We start from the raw sequence: 17,056 nt of genomic DNA, 5'->3' as shown, positions 1-17,056 counted from the left end.
TACTTCTACGAGGAGTGCTTTGGATTTTAATAGTGGTCGGGCGTCATCCCATATCAAAATTATTTTCCCCAAGCTATTAGTTGAGGGACTCAAGTGATAGCTTGTATATGAAGTTGAATGGAAAACCTTTTGTAGTTGGGGTCCGTTTACGCATTGTTCTGTTTATTACACCATCATATTCGATATTGTGCATTGTTTCGTTTCTTACAAATATATCAGCTTTTGATTTTAGTCTCTCTAAATTTTTTTTCTTCCGAGTTTTAGTCCCCAAAAGTTTTCCATTTTCACTTTTGGTCTCTCATTTTAAGTAAAATCATATGTAAAATTCATATTTTTGAATAAAATTTTGCAAAAAAGTTTAAAATATTATAAGAATCTCTCCCAAAATTTTTTTTTTTTATATATTTTGCGAAAAATTCATTTTTAATTCATGTTTTGTTAAAAAATTTTATTTTTTTTGAGATATATTTTTACAATATTCTAAACAATTTCATTAAAAAATACAAAGGTTACATATAGTTTACCTTCAGATCAAAAGTGATGACTAAAATTTTTATAAATACTAAATAAAAATCAAAGAATTTTTTTTAGAGAAACTGAAACCAAAAGTTATATATATATTTTTTTTAAGGAAGGAAAAAGTTATATATTTATAAGTTGAAAAACATATTTAACCAAAATAAAATAAAATAAAAAATAAAGACGTGACTGTGTGTGTGGATTTGCCGACTTCACCAATCCTTCAACTAAAGCAACGAGAAGTGTAAGAAGGCCATATTGGTCATTTCATTTTGTATGACTAGTGATCATTGGACACCACACCGCCCAATTCGAAAGACACAAAAGGAATAAACACCATTCTCATTTTCTCATTCTCACAAACCATCATTCAGAAAATTCTCTTTTACAACATCATCAAACTTCAAACTCTACACTTTCTCTGTGTTTCAACCTCTGAATCTTTCTTTCTCATCGATTCAATAATCAATAATACTAATAATGGGTGGAAAAGTTAAGATCTGGAATCCCGTTGAAATCGCAGAACAAGCTAAGAATGATTACGCTTCGCAGATTTTTCCTTCTCTTCTCTCCATTGATCCTTCTCTTTCCCTTCCTCAAATGACACCTCTCGTCATGTCAGTAACTCTCTCTCTTAACCCTTTTTCTTTTCTTCCTGCACTTCTTTTTGCAATATTTTCACTTTGTTTAGAAAATTACCCGAAAATGAAGGTGTTGGGAGAGTTGACAACATGACTTTCCCCGAGGAAAAGAACCCGGTTAGATTCCTCGAGTCGTCAATTTGGAAGGTAGCCCAGTCCAAAAAAGGGAAATGTTAACTGGTGCCCCGGACACTGGTTAAAGACCTTAAAAAAAATGATTGCTTGGCTGTCGACTTGAGAATTAGTCTCGTAGCGGACCCAAGTGGCCTAAGCTAGGATTTCTGGTGTCGAAGATTCTAATTACTTAGTTATTGCGGAATCTTAGAAACATTTCAATTTCTTTGATTTGGACTAATGGGTTGTGTAATTTGTTCTTGAATTTGAATTATTGAGTTTTGGGGTTTGTTTTTGCAATTGAATGTTTTTTTCTACAGAAATTGATTTATTTTTCTTTTATCTTGTATTTGAATGCAGTAATTTGTGCAAGGACATGTTCAAGACCTGGTCAAGTTTAGGTGATTCTTGCTTTAAAGTTGAGAAAATTTCTGGAGGCATAACAAATTTATGTGAGTTTTTTCCTCATAATTTCTCATTTTAATTTGTTACTTGCTAAATCCAGAAAAATTGCTACCTTGATTAGTACTTTTTGTTCATCCAGAGTATTGTGATTTTTTTTTTTTGAATGGAAAATGTTCGTAATTAGTTGGTAGATTAGAACCAGGACCTGAAACTAGTTGAGCTACCCAATCCCCCTAGTATTTTGTGGTTGATATTTGATAATTTTTTCATTATTTGTCAGTACTGAAGGTTTCAGTTAAACAAGGGGACTCTATTGATGATATTATAACGGTCAGATTGTATGGCCCCAACACCGAGCATATCATTGATCGCTTTCGAGAATTGCAGGTTAGTTAAACAATGTACTGCAATTTCATGAACAAAAATGTCGCCATTATTTTGTATTGATGTTGCTGTTTTGATTTTGTTTTTGTTTTTGTTGCCTGTGGTAATATTTTTCTGAATACTGTGTATAGCTGTCAAAAATGCCCTATATTGAAAAGCCCCATATTTTTGTCCCCCTTTTGAGTGAATCTATATTAGGCCCTAGCCCCACTTTTGTTGTTTTATTGATGGCCCTATTGAGAGCCAACTCTTGGCCCCACTCAAATCTCCAATTTTTTGTTGGAATTTTTTTTCTTCGATTTTTTATTATTTTTTTAGAATAGTTTTTTTGTTGAGAAAAAAAAAGTGAAGAACAAATTAATGGAAAAGGGGGCCAACTTCAGGCCTCCTTCATATGCGGGGCCTACAACTTTGGGGCTTATGGAAAAGAGGGCTCATTATCCTCGAGTATTTTAGGCCCCCTTCTTTTTGAAGTAGCAGAAATTAGTTTTATGAGACTTACCGTGCTTCTAAGTTTGAGGATGCTGCATAACTAAAATTACAGATGCTTTTAGTTTTCTGGAACTAGAATTTAAAATGTATTTCAATGTAGATAGATATATCAATTCCTTTAATATGTTCTGTAGATTTCGTTTTCCTGAATATGCTTTAATAAGGTCAGATTAAAAATTATGATAATAATAACAACAATAACAAAGATGAAGAGGGATAAACAACCTGAACTTCCAATAAATTCAAAATTATCATAAACATATATATTTTATACTTATATAGGTGCAAATATTTGTTTATTTGCCTAAAATGAGAAAATAGAAACCACCTTTTCATTTGATCAGAGGAAAATATGAGTTCTAATGGTTAATTTTAGTTGATTCTTGAACCAAGTCTTGCAGTGGGATAGATTATTTGCATCTTTTAACATACTAAATAGCTTACTTGAAGTTTCTTTATTGTAATTGCTTGTGAAATGGTGTTTAGGCCATCAAATACATCACTGCTGCAGGATTTGGTGCTGAGTGGCTTGGAATATTTGGAAATGGCATAGTGCAATCTTTTATTAATGCGCATACTCTTGCTCCATCAGGTACAAATTAAAAAAATTCATTTTCAGCACAATTGACAAAGGCACATAGATTTTGTTAGATTGCGCTTTTTTGGTGTTATTGATAATATTTATAAGAAATTTAAGCATCACTAGACAGAGAATACGTATCCAATATTGCATTGTACGTATGCAAATTCGTTTTTACTGAATGCAGCATATCTAGGGATAATATTAGGGGTCTCCTTTAGAGCTGTGGTAAACTGCTCACTAGATATGTACCGGAAATACCCTTCTGAATCGATTTCAATTTATACCCAGTTGGTGATTGGATCTTAACTTTAGAACGCCATAGTCCTGAAGTAAATTCCTTACTGGATGAACTTGCATCGTTTTGAGCTTGTCTTCCCCAACCTTGTAGTCTTTTCTCCTAACAGTTGACCATGAGAACTTAATACATATTATGAAAATTTGTTATTTAAGCCAACTTTTTTAAATAAATCTCAACAATATTGTGATAGCCATGCAAATCATGTTTATGCTAGAAAAATGAAAATCGGGTTGAGGAGTAGTGGGTTGGATGGAAGTGCGGGGATGCATTTGTTAGGAAGAAGATGAAACAGATGAATTGAAGAGCATTGGAAAGTACCCACTGCAAATAAAATACCGAAAGGAAGAGGTTTGTTGAAATTTGGAAGAGACTCGGAAGGCTATAATCTTTTCATGCGTTGAGGAGAGGGAAGGAAGGCAAGAATTGAGTAGGATGGAATAGTTTTGGAGTTGTGATATTCTGTCCTGCAGAATTCCATTTATCTTGTTTCCTGTATTTTGCATTTCCAGTTTTACAGAGGGTTGCTTTTGCTTGTAGCGAGCTTGTCCACCCTATTTTCTAATCCATTTGCAAGTTCACACACACACACACACACACGCACATACACAGTACTGCTTTGAAACATCTGAATTAAGTATCATATGGAGTAAGTTATACAATGATATTGGCTTTCATTTAATAATTACGTACTTTTAACACTTTTGATGACCTGTAGAATGACAACCCAATTAATGCTTCCTGAATGCTTTTCCCCGATGACAGATATGCGAGAACCAAAACTGGTTGCCAAAATAGCCAAACAACTGCAAAAATTTCACGGTGTGGAAATTCCTGGTTCTAAGGAACCCCAATTATGGAATGATATCTGGAAGTTTTTTGAGAAAGGTTCTTTCTTCTTCCCTATAACTAATCTGAACTTTGATCACTTCTCTTTCTTTTGTTTTAGTTACTTCTGTAATTTTTCTTAAGGTGAATTGAATTTGTGTCGATGAGTTGTAGGATTTCAACTATGTCTCGTAGGCCAAATTTTCAGCTTCCCTTCAGCTTTGCCTCAATTTTAGCACTTCCCCTGATTTCAAATTTGAGAGAAATTGCTCATGATATTAGAATGATTTGTTATCCTATGTGAGGATTCTCTTGGGTGGCTTGCCTAATTGGCTTAGTATTCATCTATTTAATGTCCCCATATTTTTCTTGGAAGGTCCTTGCATTTGTTATTCTTGCTCCCTAGTCCTGAAAAGTACTTGATCAGTATATTAAAATTGTTATCAATATAAAGAGTTACCTCGTGCAATTTTCTTTTGTCATGGTCTAATGTATATTGATAGAACCCCAAAATTCGAGATAAAAAAATTGTATTATTGAATGGAGATGGGTGAGCTTAAGAGCTCTACAATGGTGGAAAAACAGAAAAGGAAATGATAAACCAGAGTTCAGAGAACTCCTACCAGAGCTAAGCTCCTAGATCAGAGAGAACTTCTCTCCTAAACAACTCATGACAAACTTTCTGAATGCCTCATTCTCTAGGTTTTCCTCTCTCTTATAACCCCGTTGACGTGAATGGATGATTTAGATCTCTTTTCTTCTCCCAATTCACATGACAATTAGTGCCACCTTATTATCAAACTTTTTCTCTCCATTCCTGAATCCACTTTGACCTTTCAGGTTCCTATTATATATCTTTAAAGGTTGGTATTTATGGTAATTGAGCTGCCTTAACTTTTTGTTTTCATTTGCAGCATCTGTTCTAGAATTTGGTGATAGTGAAAAGCAAAAGACTTACAAGACAGTTTCATTCAAGGAAGTTCATGATGAAATTTACGAGCTCCAGGTGCTTATTCTTTTCTTATTTATCTTAGCTGTTATGTTTGTATATTACTTTGTTTGTAATGCATGATCAAGTAAATTACTACTATTAGTCCAATCCTAATCACCAAGTGTGAAAACTTTTAGATTTAAGATGGGCTCTTTACATCTGTTGTCCTGTTAAATTTTTTATCACTTTTACTAAACATTCGAACTGCATTAGGACTGGGGCCCTTGACAGAAAGTTCCCTGATGAATGCAATTACCAAGTAGTGCTCCTTAGAATGAAGACAAGGATAGCTTATGCAAAACAAATTTCTCACATCAAAAAAAATTTCTCACATCATTCTAACTAGTATGTCATAGAGGTAATTGGCTTAGAAAAAGTTGGCTCCTTCGAATCCCTACCTCAAGGTTGTGAGTATTCAGCTGCAACCATCTATTTATAGTTGTCACTATGAGGTTGAGTGTGGACATAAGACTTGGGGCTTTTGGGTCTTGTGCACCATCAAGTCAAAATTTTGGTCTGTTTTCAAGCCGTGTGTACGCACTTGCTAACTTGCCTTATGTCTACATGCACAAATAGTAGCCACATGAAAGGTTTCTGTGTCAACACTGGCTTCTTTCATCTTCCATTTGCTGTCTTCTCTGTCTCTAGCAATTCCTACATCAATCAAATTGTGAAAGTTTGATTGCATGATGATAAAATTGCTGCAATATCTCTCTTTAATCTATGAATAAAGAGAGATGTAATAATTGTATCCAAAAAGAAGAAAGAGTCATGTGATAACAAAGAACTCTATCTCATTGAAAACCAAATAAATAGAAATTGGATTAGAAAGTACATTATAAATCCATTCATGAAGTAGATTTATCATGCCTAGGTGTCAGGCTTAGGGATATAACATATCATCCTCTTCTTTTCCAGTTTCGTGTTTGTGATGGTAGGTTATGAATAAGCTTTGGTAAATTCTTTAAAATGGATGAAGTAGTGGCAGTAAATGATGTACATTTTATTTGTAAAAAATGTTCTCTTGACATACATATATTTTTTATTTTGCAACAGGTGTTGAGTGATCGTCTCAAATCTCCTGTAATTTTTTCTCACAATGACTTGCTTTCTGGAAACATAATGATTAATCACGAAGAAGGTAGCCACATACCTCAATAACGTAATAGTTATGCTTCCACCTTGTTGCTGTATATTTTAGTTTTATTTATTCATTAATTTATTGTAGAAATTACTGCTGACATTAAAACATATTTTGCTAGATGCTTTCTATTCATAGTTTTTTCTTATGTTTGCCATTTTGTGTATGTTGCCTTTATATGAACCTTTGAGAGTATGATTATATCTCAGTGTTCACCAAAACAATAAATATTTATTTTTATGTTTCCTTTGCCATTCTTCTTCGTAGACTGTGTTGATGTTATTGAAACTTGAAAATACATGACTCAATGAGTAAGCACATGCGGCAAATTACTTATTACTGAGCAGTGAGCAAGTTAAAATGTAATGGTGTTGCATTGTCTGTTAAAAACAAGTAGTATGTGTGTGTTTCTTCAATAGTTTTTGTTAAAATTAAGAATCTTTAGATATTCCTTTAATTGTACAACTTCCTAGATTGATTGATATTACTCCTAGAGTATTCAACTTCCTATGCTAGTGCTTACTAATTAAGCATTCAATGCACTTACGGGAAAACCATTATAAATACAAGGTGTGTGATCTCATTATAGACACACACAGTTTACACAGACTTACATATTTTACAGTTTTGAAATGGTTGAGTACAAAAGTCATCTTAAAGGTAGGGTCATGAGTTTGGTATAAGTTCTACCATTTTCAATGTTGATGAGTTAAATTATAGCAGGAAAAATGGATCATACTAGATTAATGATGATCTAAAGCTTACCGAGTTTGTTTGATAACATGAAGTTATGATCTGAATTTATTCTATTAGTTTATAACAAAATCATAAGGAGACAAACACGCCTCTGGAATATGGGCATTTGGCATCAGAAATAATGTAACATTCTCATGTCAAGAGAGAATGGTTTGATAACCTATTTATTTATTAGTAAATCTAAGTTTTTAATCTTTGATCTGTTCTGACAAATGTCCAGATAAACTTTACTTCATTGATTATGAATATGCATCATACAACTACAGAGGCTATGACATAGGGAATCACTTTGCAGAATATGCTGGTTTTGAATGTGACTACTCCTTGTAAGTTGTTTATGCTTGCTATTCTCGCTTTACTCAGTCATGATTAATTTCTTAGTTATTCAACATTTTATCATGCAGATGAATTTCTTAGTTATTCAACATTTTATCATGCAGGTACCCAAATATGAATGAACAATATCATTTCTTCAGGCATTATTTACAGCCAGACAGACCTCAAGAGGTAATAATCACAGTGAAAGGGATTAATATTTAAAAGGGTTAAATATGTTATTGATCCCTACATTTAGCACGACTTTGAAGAATAGTACCTACATTTCAATAAATGTTTTTAATATCCCTACATTTTTGCTCCGTTACTAAAATTAGTCCCTTCCGTCAATTTTTACACAGTCAGCAAACAGATTGGTGATGTGGTATTTTTTATTTTTTTTTACTTCTTAAATGGGTTGGACCAGCAAACATGGTTAAAACAACCCGACCCATTTATCAAACCCATTACAAAGACTTTCTTTGAAAACCCTAATAAGCTAAGCGGTGAGGCAGAGGTAGCAAAAGCTTATGGAGGATGGTGCAACCTATCGCAGGCGTCACAGCTACGCAACCAAATCCAACCAACACAGTTGTCAAAACTCCTTTCGATAAGCTTTTTATCAGAAACTATAAGAAGAGAGCTAGTGGATCATTAAGACTGTGAACCATGCTTATGGTTGAGATTTGTTTGGAGGTGTTGCTTTCTGGGCTACTGGTTTCCTTCTGTTACTGTACGTTACCAAAGAACCTTTAATTTCAGCCTCTTGGTAGTTAAAAAAAAAATAAAAAAATTACAAAGAGAGAGGATTGAAATCTCTAATCCCCAAATCAAACTCATTCTTCCTCATGATCTCTCCATTCATCTCTCTGCAAAAGGAATTCTCCGTTTAAGCTGAAAAAATCCCAGCAAAATCAAAAGGAAAAAAATGTCAAAGGAGCAAAAAACCAATTTTGAATTACTGATTTGACTTTGGAAGTAGAAAACCGAAATTAAAAAACAGAGGAGGAAGTAGAAGGAGGAAAGGTGAGTTAAGGCTACATGATGGAAATGGTGGCTGAAGATAAAGGCAGATGAGGTGATGTTTAATAAATCAAATAAATATTAAAATTTTAAATTTAATATATATAATTTGTTTGGCACGTGGCATCCCATGTTATTATTAGCCCACGTGGCATCCTAGTGTTGTTGATGTGGCAACTTCTGTTTGTCCTGGCAACAAAATTTGACGGCAGGGACCAATTGTAGTAACGGAAAGAAAATGTGAGGATTTTAAAAACATATATTGAAATGTAAGGACTATTATTTAAAGTTGCGCAAAATGTAGGGACTAAAAACATATTTAACCCTATTTAAAAATGCAATTTATTTTATTGTTTCCAGATTATCATGCATCCGTAAAACGAGATCCACATAGTCTATCAACTATGGCCATGATCATCATCTTTTCTGTCATGCGTGTTTATTTAGGTTTTTTACTGTCTACGATTAAAACACCACTTCAGTGTTAGTATTTGTAAGTTATCTTTTTATTTTGACTTTTGGGTATGGGAGGGGAGTCAAGTTGACAAACTCTCATACTTGCTACAAAATTCATTGACCTGTCAGGGAAATCTCTGTATTGGTCAGGAATGGAGAATGTCAAATTGATACTTGCGAAATTTACTTGGCCAGTGGTGATGATATTTTGTTACTCCTAGCCATGGAAATTACAATCCCGGTTTGAATTGTAAAATCTTGCGATTTTGCAACTATGTTTGCCGTCAACGATTAAGAGCACACAAATAATCCTATTTTTGTAGAATAGGGTGGAATCCTGATTTGAGTCGTAAAAGCTTAAGATTTTGTGATTATGCTTACCTTCATCGATTAAGAGTACACACATAAATCTTGCGATTTAGTGATTTTGGTTGCATTAAAATAAAATCCTTCTGATTAATTTCCAAATGACTTCAAACATGCTATTGAATTTGAATTTACTTAAGTATTTCAAGTGTCATTTAAGGTTTTCTTTCTTTGATTTAGTTTTATATGCCCACATACACCCACATCCCTCCACACACACACATATTTGTAAACTCGGTATCCGGCTCAAGGAACGACTAATCTGAGGGATCAACTCCCACTGTCCATTTGCGGGGCCCTGTTTAAAGCCAGAGCAAAGCTCTCTATGCACCGGTCCACCGAAATTGGCATCGGTGGGAATCAAAACTGAGACCGTGGGTGGAGCACACTCAAGGTCCCAAGTCAAAACTGACGATTGCACAATTTACGATTTTACGTTCCCTTTCTGATTTTGCGTAACATCTCGATTTTAACTACCTTGCTCCTAACCAGGCTACAGTCCTTCAGGGCATCAGTTGTATTGTGTATCTCCGACATAAAAATTTAATCTCTTTCGAACATTACCGCTTTTATTCCAACACTTTTTGAAACTTGTCTTAGACTTGAAGGCCCTGTTCCACTTGAGGACATGTAAATTATTCGTGTACTATTTAACTGTAATATAGGTTATTTTCTTTTCCGGCTGTATTGCATTTCTATAAGATCTTTAATACCAATTCACAATACAGGTGTCTGAGAATGATCTTAAAACTTTGTATGTCGAGGTAAATACATATGCACTGGCCTCACACCTTTTCTGGTCTTTGTGGGGGCTAATTCAGGTAATATATTTTCTTCTTTTATGCTTGTTTTGCTTTGTTATTAAAATTATATCCATGGCTATTGATATTTCCTTGCATAATAAACAGGCAAAGATGTCCCCAATAGATTTTGATTATCTTGGTTACTTTTTCCTTCGTTACAACGAGTACAAAAGGCAGAAAGAAAAGCTTGTATCGATGGCGCTGTCCTACCTTTTAGAAAGGAATGAGTAGAGATAGTTTCTACTTCATCAAGATTGTATGTCAAGTTTGTAGCACGAGACCCTGATTCACGTAGTTAAATGTTTCCTGATAAAACGATGTAGTTAAATGTTTGTGTAAAATATTTTTTGTATGCGATCATTACGATCAAGGCAAATTTAGGCATTTAGTTTGAGCTCTGGTAGCTCCTCATTGTTGTATTGTAATCCAGAAAATTAGGCTTTCAAATCGATCTATCATTCTTTCTAGATGTATTGTGGTGATCTTTACAAATTTTGATCTGGTTACTTTTCATCTCATTTCCTACTAAAAAATTCGTATATTTTTCAGAAGTGTCATTTCAGATGACATAATTTGTTCGGCAGTGCATTTCTAAGTGATATAAAATTAGTTTTTTTTTTCTTTTCCTTTCTCCTTTCTTTATGATGTGTAAATTCAGATTCATGTTAGTGAAAGACTGAAGGATAAGTATAGGGAAATACAATTATAATGACAAGAGATGCACCACAACCTAAGGCTATGTATTCATAAATTAGAATACAAGCAAAATAAACTCGAATGACAATCGATGGTGCTTGTGCTTATTTGTAGCTTTTAAAATCACTTTTAGATATTTTTGGTTTTTTACATTTTATTAACAATTAAAAAAAAAAATCTTTATAAACTTACACTTTTTATCAAAAAAAGAAAAAGAAAAGAAACTTGCATATTTTTAGTATTTAAGATATTCAATGACAATTTGTAATTGAGTATCATAACTTTTAGATAATTTATGTATTAAGTTACAATATTTAAAAAAAATAAAAAATAAAAAATAGTTAAAAGTGGTCTCAAGAAATACAAACTAGATTCCCTAAAAAAAAGAAATACAAAAAAGACAGTTAGTGTTATTTTTTTTTGGTAGATGAACAAAATGACAAAACCATTAGAAACTCACATGAGATGAGATGGGGTTCGAACTCTGATTACCGACCTAATAATTTCGACATTTTTATTAGTTGAACTAGGACATGTGCACTAGTTATTATTAGTCTACCTTTGTACCAATTCGAGGTATGTTATTCTATAAATTATTAATGCTTTTGATCATTTAAAGTCTTTAGCAGTATATAAAAGATACAACATAAAAATTTAAAAAAATACAGAAAATGATAATTCAAAGTGATTCCTATGCATAGTGACAATGAAAATTTTCAAGATAGTTTAATGTTTAGGTATGCAGGTAATATATCATGTGGTTGTATTTATCCCTCACCAATTCCATTCTAAGGTGGGTATGGTAGGTGTGATTTCACCTGCCATTAACTGTCTCCAGTGCTAGTCAGTGTAACTAGTCAAGCCCCTCCTCCTACCCTTTTCTCTTGATCAAGAAATAATACCAAAACAATGTTACTTTTTTTAGTTCCACCTCAGAGGGTGCGGTTATGGTACATAAGGAAATCCTTGTAAAATGGTTTTGGCATAATTTTATGCAGTGCTGAAAATCCTTATGCAGGATGCTGGAAACCATTAAGTACATCTAATAGCTTTGGAATACAACTCACAGAAACCATTTCTGAATTTATGCAGGATTTCCTTGTGCACCATAACCGCACCCCACCTCACACACACAACAATATCATCAAACTTTACCTGTCCATATCAATTCTGATTTATTGTTGCCCTCAAAATCTTTAAATCCTTGTTCCCTAAAAGGTAGGTGGTGGCCGCTTACCTTCCTTTTGTCATATTGTTTTGACAAAAAGGTGATACAATGATGAAGATAAAATCACCCTTTTAAACACACTAAGCACACTACTAAATTATATCATTTGTAAAACCTCTCTTGGTTACTTACTCTCTTTTGTTTATGTTGATGATCATTATGATAATGCTCATGTGGTTCTTATAAAAAAAAAAATCTTTTCAGAAGTTACTTTTTTACATTTTTTTGGTTATGAAGACCATAATGGCAGCCAAGTCATCACATGACTCTTCTTTCTCCTTCTCTAGAAGGTATTTCCATTGGAAAAAGAAGGCTTTGGATGAAGATGATGAGGAAGTAATACTCAATATAAGTTCATCATCACACTTTCCTGAGGATGATGATGATGATGGTGGTGAGAAAGAAGAGGATCATCATCATCGACATCATCATAATCATTTAAGAATCCAAATGCCATTAGAAATTGCTGCTCTTGAAAAGAAGAAGAATTCAAAATCAAAGTTCAAGTCAGCACTAACAATTCTCACAAAGAACCGTTCACTTCACAGTTCTAGTGGCACACGTATGGTGGGCACCCTTTTCGGATACCGTCGTGGACATGTCCATTTTGCTTTCCAAGATGACTCAAAGTTGAGCCCTACATTCTTAATTGAGCTAGCAACACCAACAAGTGTTTTGGTTAGAGAAATGGCTTCTGGAGTGGTGAGGATTGCATTGGAGTGTGAGAAGAAAGGAGGAGGGAGAAAGAGTTTGAAGTTGCTTGAGGAACCAATTTGGAGGTCTTATTGTAATGGAAGAAAATGTGGTTATGCTTATAGGCATGAATGTGGATCAGAGGAATGGAAGATATTGAAAGCTGTGGAACCTATTTCAATGGGTGCTGGTGTGTTGCCAATGCCAAGTAGTGGGAATGGAGGTGAGTTTGAAGGTGAGCTCATGTATATGAGAGCTAAGTATGAGAGGGTTATTGGGTCTAAAGATTCTGAAGCTTTCTACATGATGAACCATGTTGGTAGTGGTGGTCCTGAACTCAGCCTTTACTTGCTTAGAGTTTAACATAGGCAATGTATATGTATTGGCGTCGACAACCAGCATACTCCCTCTGGTCATATTTATAAGAAATATTTAGGTCAACAAAATGTGATGTATCTGACTAAGAATTTGGACCAAATACATCAACTTTTGTTGACCAAAATGTCTCTTATAAATAGGACTGAAGGAAGTATTATTTTGTCGTATCTCTATGACATGGATCAAGTACGTTGTTGTATGTGTTTGTGTCTCTATATGTAGGTTTATGTAATTTTGATAAGTGTGTTTTGCATTCATGTGTAAAGAAGATGCAGAGACCATAATTTTAAGTTATGGCTGCAGTTACGCTTTGAACTTTTATATTACGGTAAAATACGAACAAATACTGTCATAGTTGCTGTGACTTCAGTTACGATATTGCAAAAACCTCCAAATTTGGGGATGCAAATCGGAGTTGCATAATGCAAGACATATGTAAGAGTACGTAATTTTGCAGTTTTCTACCCTTTATTGATCTTTTGAATTTATATTACAGGGGGAGTTAAGAAGTGATGAACTGAAAATTAGTTATCATGTTCATCAGAAATTGTATGATTTCATTGATTTTGGAATTAAAAAACACGTGAAGATGCAATAGAACTCGGATCCTTTACAGCCAGTTTTGCGATGTAGTAAGTTGTAGATGTTAGATTAAGGGAACCAAGTTTATCTCTCTCGACCTAACGATCTATGATCGACTGTACCGTAATATAGCCCGAAGAGGATCAATTGAACACATGAAATAGTCGCAAAATGCTTATTATTACCGATATCCAACAAAATGTGAAAAATGAATCTCTTCCCCTAACTATATCTACAACCGGTGGCGGAGGCGCGGAGCCTTCATGGGTTTTAGTGGGTCGTTAAAAAATTAATTGTTACTTTTTCCATCCAAAATACCCTTTGTTTAGATTCTATAAGCCGAATAGTAATTCGACTTCTTAAATCTAAACAATGTAAAAACTGAATTCAATGATAAAATTATGTTAATGCCAGTCCAGAGCTTGTAAAAAGACTTTTCGGAATCTTGAAGCTGAGTTAGTGTACAATACTTTTGCACATACAATCCGAAAAGTTTCAAACCCTCCAGAATACCATGTTAGAGGAAAATTGAAGTGTAAAAAATACACACGTTTTCATTTATAAAAGCCGAACATTTCTTACAATTTGGTTTTATAACTGAAATATATCAAGACAAAAACATAACCATCGTTTTTTTGGCTGATACATTTGTTTTCGCAAAACGACAAATCTGGATTGATTTTAACATGCATACAATCAAATTATAAGCACATACTTTAAGGCAAACGATATGAAATAACATAAATTAAACATACGCCGTACATAGTAGCACTAATATCCATAGGTTATATTTGTTCAAATGTTACATCAACAACAAAAAAACTACTGGGTAGTGCTATCACCCCTAACACGCCTACGACGATAAATCCGTCCTGCATGAACCTCTTGCATTTACCGTATGCTTCGTCGGGATTCAAAGATACAATTATGGCAAAATACCCCTATTTAAGGACAATTGCGCACCATTTCAAATGAACACTCTTTTTTCACCACTTTCACCGAGAGAATTCTCTCTAGGTTCTCTTGTAATATCATTATACTTTTATCAGAGAACTAACTCCACCCTGACCTAGCATCACACCGCCGCGTCGATGAACTTATTGTATCGTACATCGACTAATACCCCACTAATACTTGTGAAATTGATACCGTTGTGTCCATCTAGATTTGCCCGAGACAAATCAAACATTGAAATAGAATCAGTTTGCTTGCGAGTGAGACTCTATCAACTAAAAAGAGAGAACTGAGTTAGTGGGTGTGACTTTAACATTCCTCCTACTATTATAGTATTTATTCATAAGAAAATGAGAATTGACTTCCAAATTTTAGGTGTTACACATCAGATGAGATATTCAAGACCTCTATCAACTGAAAAATTATTACAAGACACTGGATTTCAAATCATGGTTTTAAAAATGAAGACAAATCCAATACGATAATCAATTTATTTTTTATTTTTTATTTTAATTTTTTGTGTGTGCAGATAATGTGATTAATGGAACCTATCAACCTCTTTGATTATTAACAGCCTAGTAGGCTAGTACATGACTGATTCGAGAGTGTTCTCCTCTAAAAGAGGTATAGTGTTTGCCTTACAATTGACCCTTAGATTACAATGAAAAATCCATGTTACAAATCTACCCTTAAATCTGGGTTTTCCATTAGCATATTTTTGGAGAAAATTCCTACATATCATAATGAATTAATAGTAATTAAATGAGCAACAGGATTAATAGCTTCTTCAACAACTATTACATGTGAAACGTGTTAATAGTGGTCTTGAATATGCAAATATAATAGCTTTTTATATTTGCATATTTTGAAAAAAAATTCAAGGCATAGAGGCAGAGGAGACATTAAAATCTCTATTATTTTGTAACATAAAACAACATTTACTTCAAACATCAAGGCATATAAAAAAAAAAACAAGAAGAAATCTTAGACAAATTAAAAGAGATCATGAAAAATAAAAAGGATGAAAGCGAAGAACTGGGAGCTCCCTTCAGTCCAAAACATAATTTGCCAGTAGAATTCTCACTTGGCGCTTTGGGCTGCAAGGAACTCCCATTTCTGCAACTTTCATATATCACAAATCTCAAATAGCTTTGATGAATTGAACAAGAGTGCTTTCATTTATAACAATGTAGATGGAGTCATTTATACAAGCCTCATTTCCAAAATAATTCAATTCAATTTTCAACCATCTACCATAAAAAAATAATAAATTAAAAGTTATTAATGAAAATGAACTATATTCATTTATAACTAGAGTTACCGTTACAGCTTAGAAAACCACTAAAAACAAATTGCCACCTTTTTAACAATTTGTGCTATCATGAGGGAGATTTTAGCCATGTAAGGAGCACCTATAGGCACCATAGGCATAGCTAGAAATTGGTTCATGACTCAGTTTCAAGCTTCCTCAATACAAAAGTAATAACAACATAAATGCTTGATGGTAACACTTTCATATATCAAAGAGAATACTAAAGGCAACAATAACAATACCTATCTAACAAGAGTTAACAACATTCTGAAAAAAGGAATATATATTACATCACATATAAATGCCATTTATCCTTTCCTTTTCCACTTTGAGGTATTTGAGTTTCTTAGTGGTTTTGTTTCATGGTTTGTTAAGTGGTCCCTTGTTGGCCACTATGAGAATTTTGCTGCATATATCTGCTATGTTATGAATGTGGATTCTCAAAATCTGTTTTTTTTTTTTTTTTTCCTGAAGAAGTTAAATTAGCTCATCCAAATTGACACTGGAGAGAATTGAACCTGGAACTTTGAGGAGGAGCACACTCCCAGTTCCCAAATCAATACCACTGACCAACCCAATTGGGTTTCTCAACATCTGTTTAATTTGATGAAAGTAATTGTTTTACTTTGTGTCCCATCAGAGGCATAGATATGGGATTGCATTCCTACCATGATTCCTTTTTTAAACCATGTGATAGGAACTTCATTTTCTTTTCAACCAACATTTATGGATCACTTTCTTTCCCCTACATACGTCATACACTCTTCAAAATATTGCCATTATATAATTCAGTTTGTAATTAAACTGGGAAAGGTCCCATGCTCTTTTCTTTTGTCTCCACTTGAAAGACTTGGGAAAAAAAATGTTGATTTAGCAATAACTATTCTCCGTTGGGAAATCTGTGCGATACATAACGTGAATTTTTTTTATCCCAATTGAATTTTCTCCATACACAAGAACCATAGATCGTACCTTTCCGACCACTTACTTAAGGGGTCAAAGTTTTTTATCATTTGAACTAATAATTCATAGTTGTTAAAAGTGTTTATCATAGTCAAGTTATTAAAAACTAATAATTAAAATGCATTTTGTGACCTTTTA

General features: G+C 33.6%; 2 protein-coding genes across 2 annotated transcripts; both read left to right on the top strand.

Annotated features, from left to right (window-relative positions):
* Nucleotides 1-821: 821 nt before the first annotated feature.
* LOC25486732 (probable ethanolamine kinase) lies at nucleotides 822-10,657 on the top strand. The gene is made up of 11 exons (XM_013608450.3): nucleotides 822-1,136; nucleotides 1,635-1,726; nucleotides 1,960-2,066; nucleotides 3,042-3,147; nucleotides 4,199-4,321; nucleotides 5,176-5,267; nucleotides 6,309-6,393; nucleotides 7,370-7,475; nucleotides 7,590-7,656; nucleotides 10,038-10,130; nucleotides 10,218-10,657. Exons 1-11 carry the CDS (start codon nucleotides 1,000-1,002, stop codon nucleotides 10,341-10,343), a joined length of 1,134 nt encoding a protein of 377 aa, XP_013463904.1. The 5' UTR covers nucleotides 822-999; the 3' UTR covers nucleotides 10,344-10,657.
* A 1,321-nt stretch (nucleotides 10,658-11,978) lies between these two features.
* LOC25486733 (protein MIZU-KUSSEI 1) lies at nucleotides 11,979-13,551 on the top strand. The gene has a single exon (XM_013608451.3). It carries the CDS (start codon nucleotides 12,268-12,270, stop codon nucleotides 13,090-13,092), a length of 825 nt encoding a protein of 274 aa, XP_013463905.2. The 5' UTR covers nucleotides 11,979-12,267; the 3' UTR covers nucleotides 13,093-13,551.
* The last annotated feature ends 3,505 nt before the right edge of the window (nucleotides 13,552-17,056 follow it).

Source organism: Medicago truncatula, chromosome 2 (assembly GCF_003473485.1).
Source record: "Medicago truncatula cultivar Jemalong A17 chromosome 2, MtrunA17r5.0-ANR, whole genome shotgun sequence".
NCBI lineage: Eukaryota > Viridiplantae > Streptophyta > Magnoliopsida > Fabales > Fabaceae > Medicago > Medicago truncatula.
The sequence above is the reverse complement of the archived record's forward strand: the minus strand, read 5'-3'. Positions and strand labels throughout refer to the sequence as shown.

What these genes read in the sequence shown, in the direction of transcription:
- LOC25486733 (XM_013608451.3), top strand. Translation starts at nt 12,268, where the DNA reads ATGAAGACCATAATGGCAGCCAAGTCATCACATGACTCTTCTTTCTCC.
- LOC25486732 (XM_013608450.3), top strand. Translation starts at nt 1,000, where the DNA reads ATGGGTGGAAAAGTTAAGATCTGGAATCCCGTTGAAATCGCAGAACAA. An exon ending in TGGAGGCATAACAAATTTAT is followed by an intron (nt 1,727 to 1,959) that starts GTGAGTTTTTTC and finishes ATTATTTGTCAG; the next exon opens with TACTGAAGGTTTCAGTTAAA. An exon ending in GCATACTCTTGCTCCATCAG is followed by an intron (nt 3,148 to 4,198) that starts GTACAAATTAAA and finishes CCCCGATGACAG; the next exon opens with ATATGCGAGAACCAAAACTG.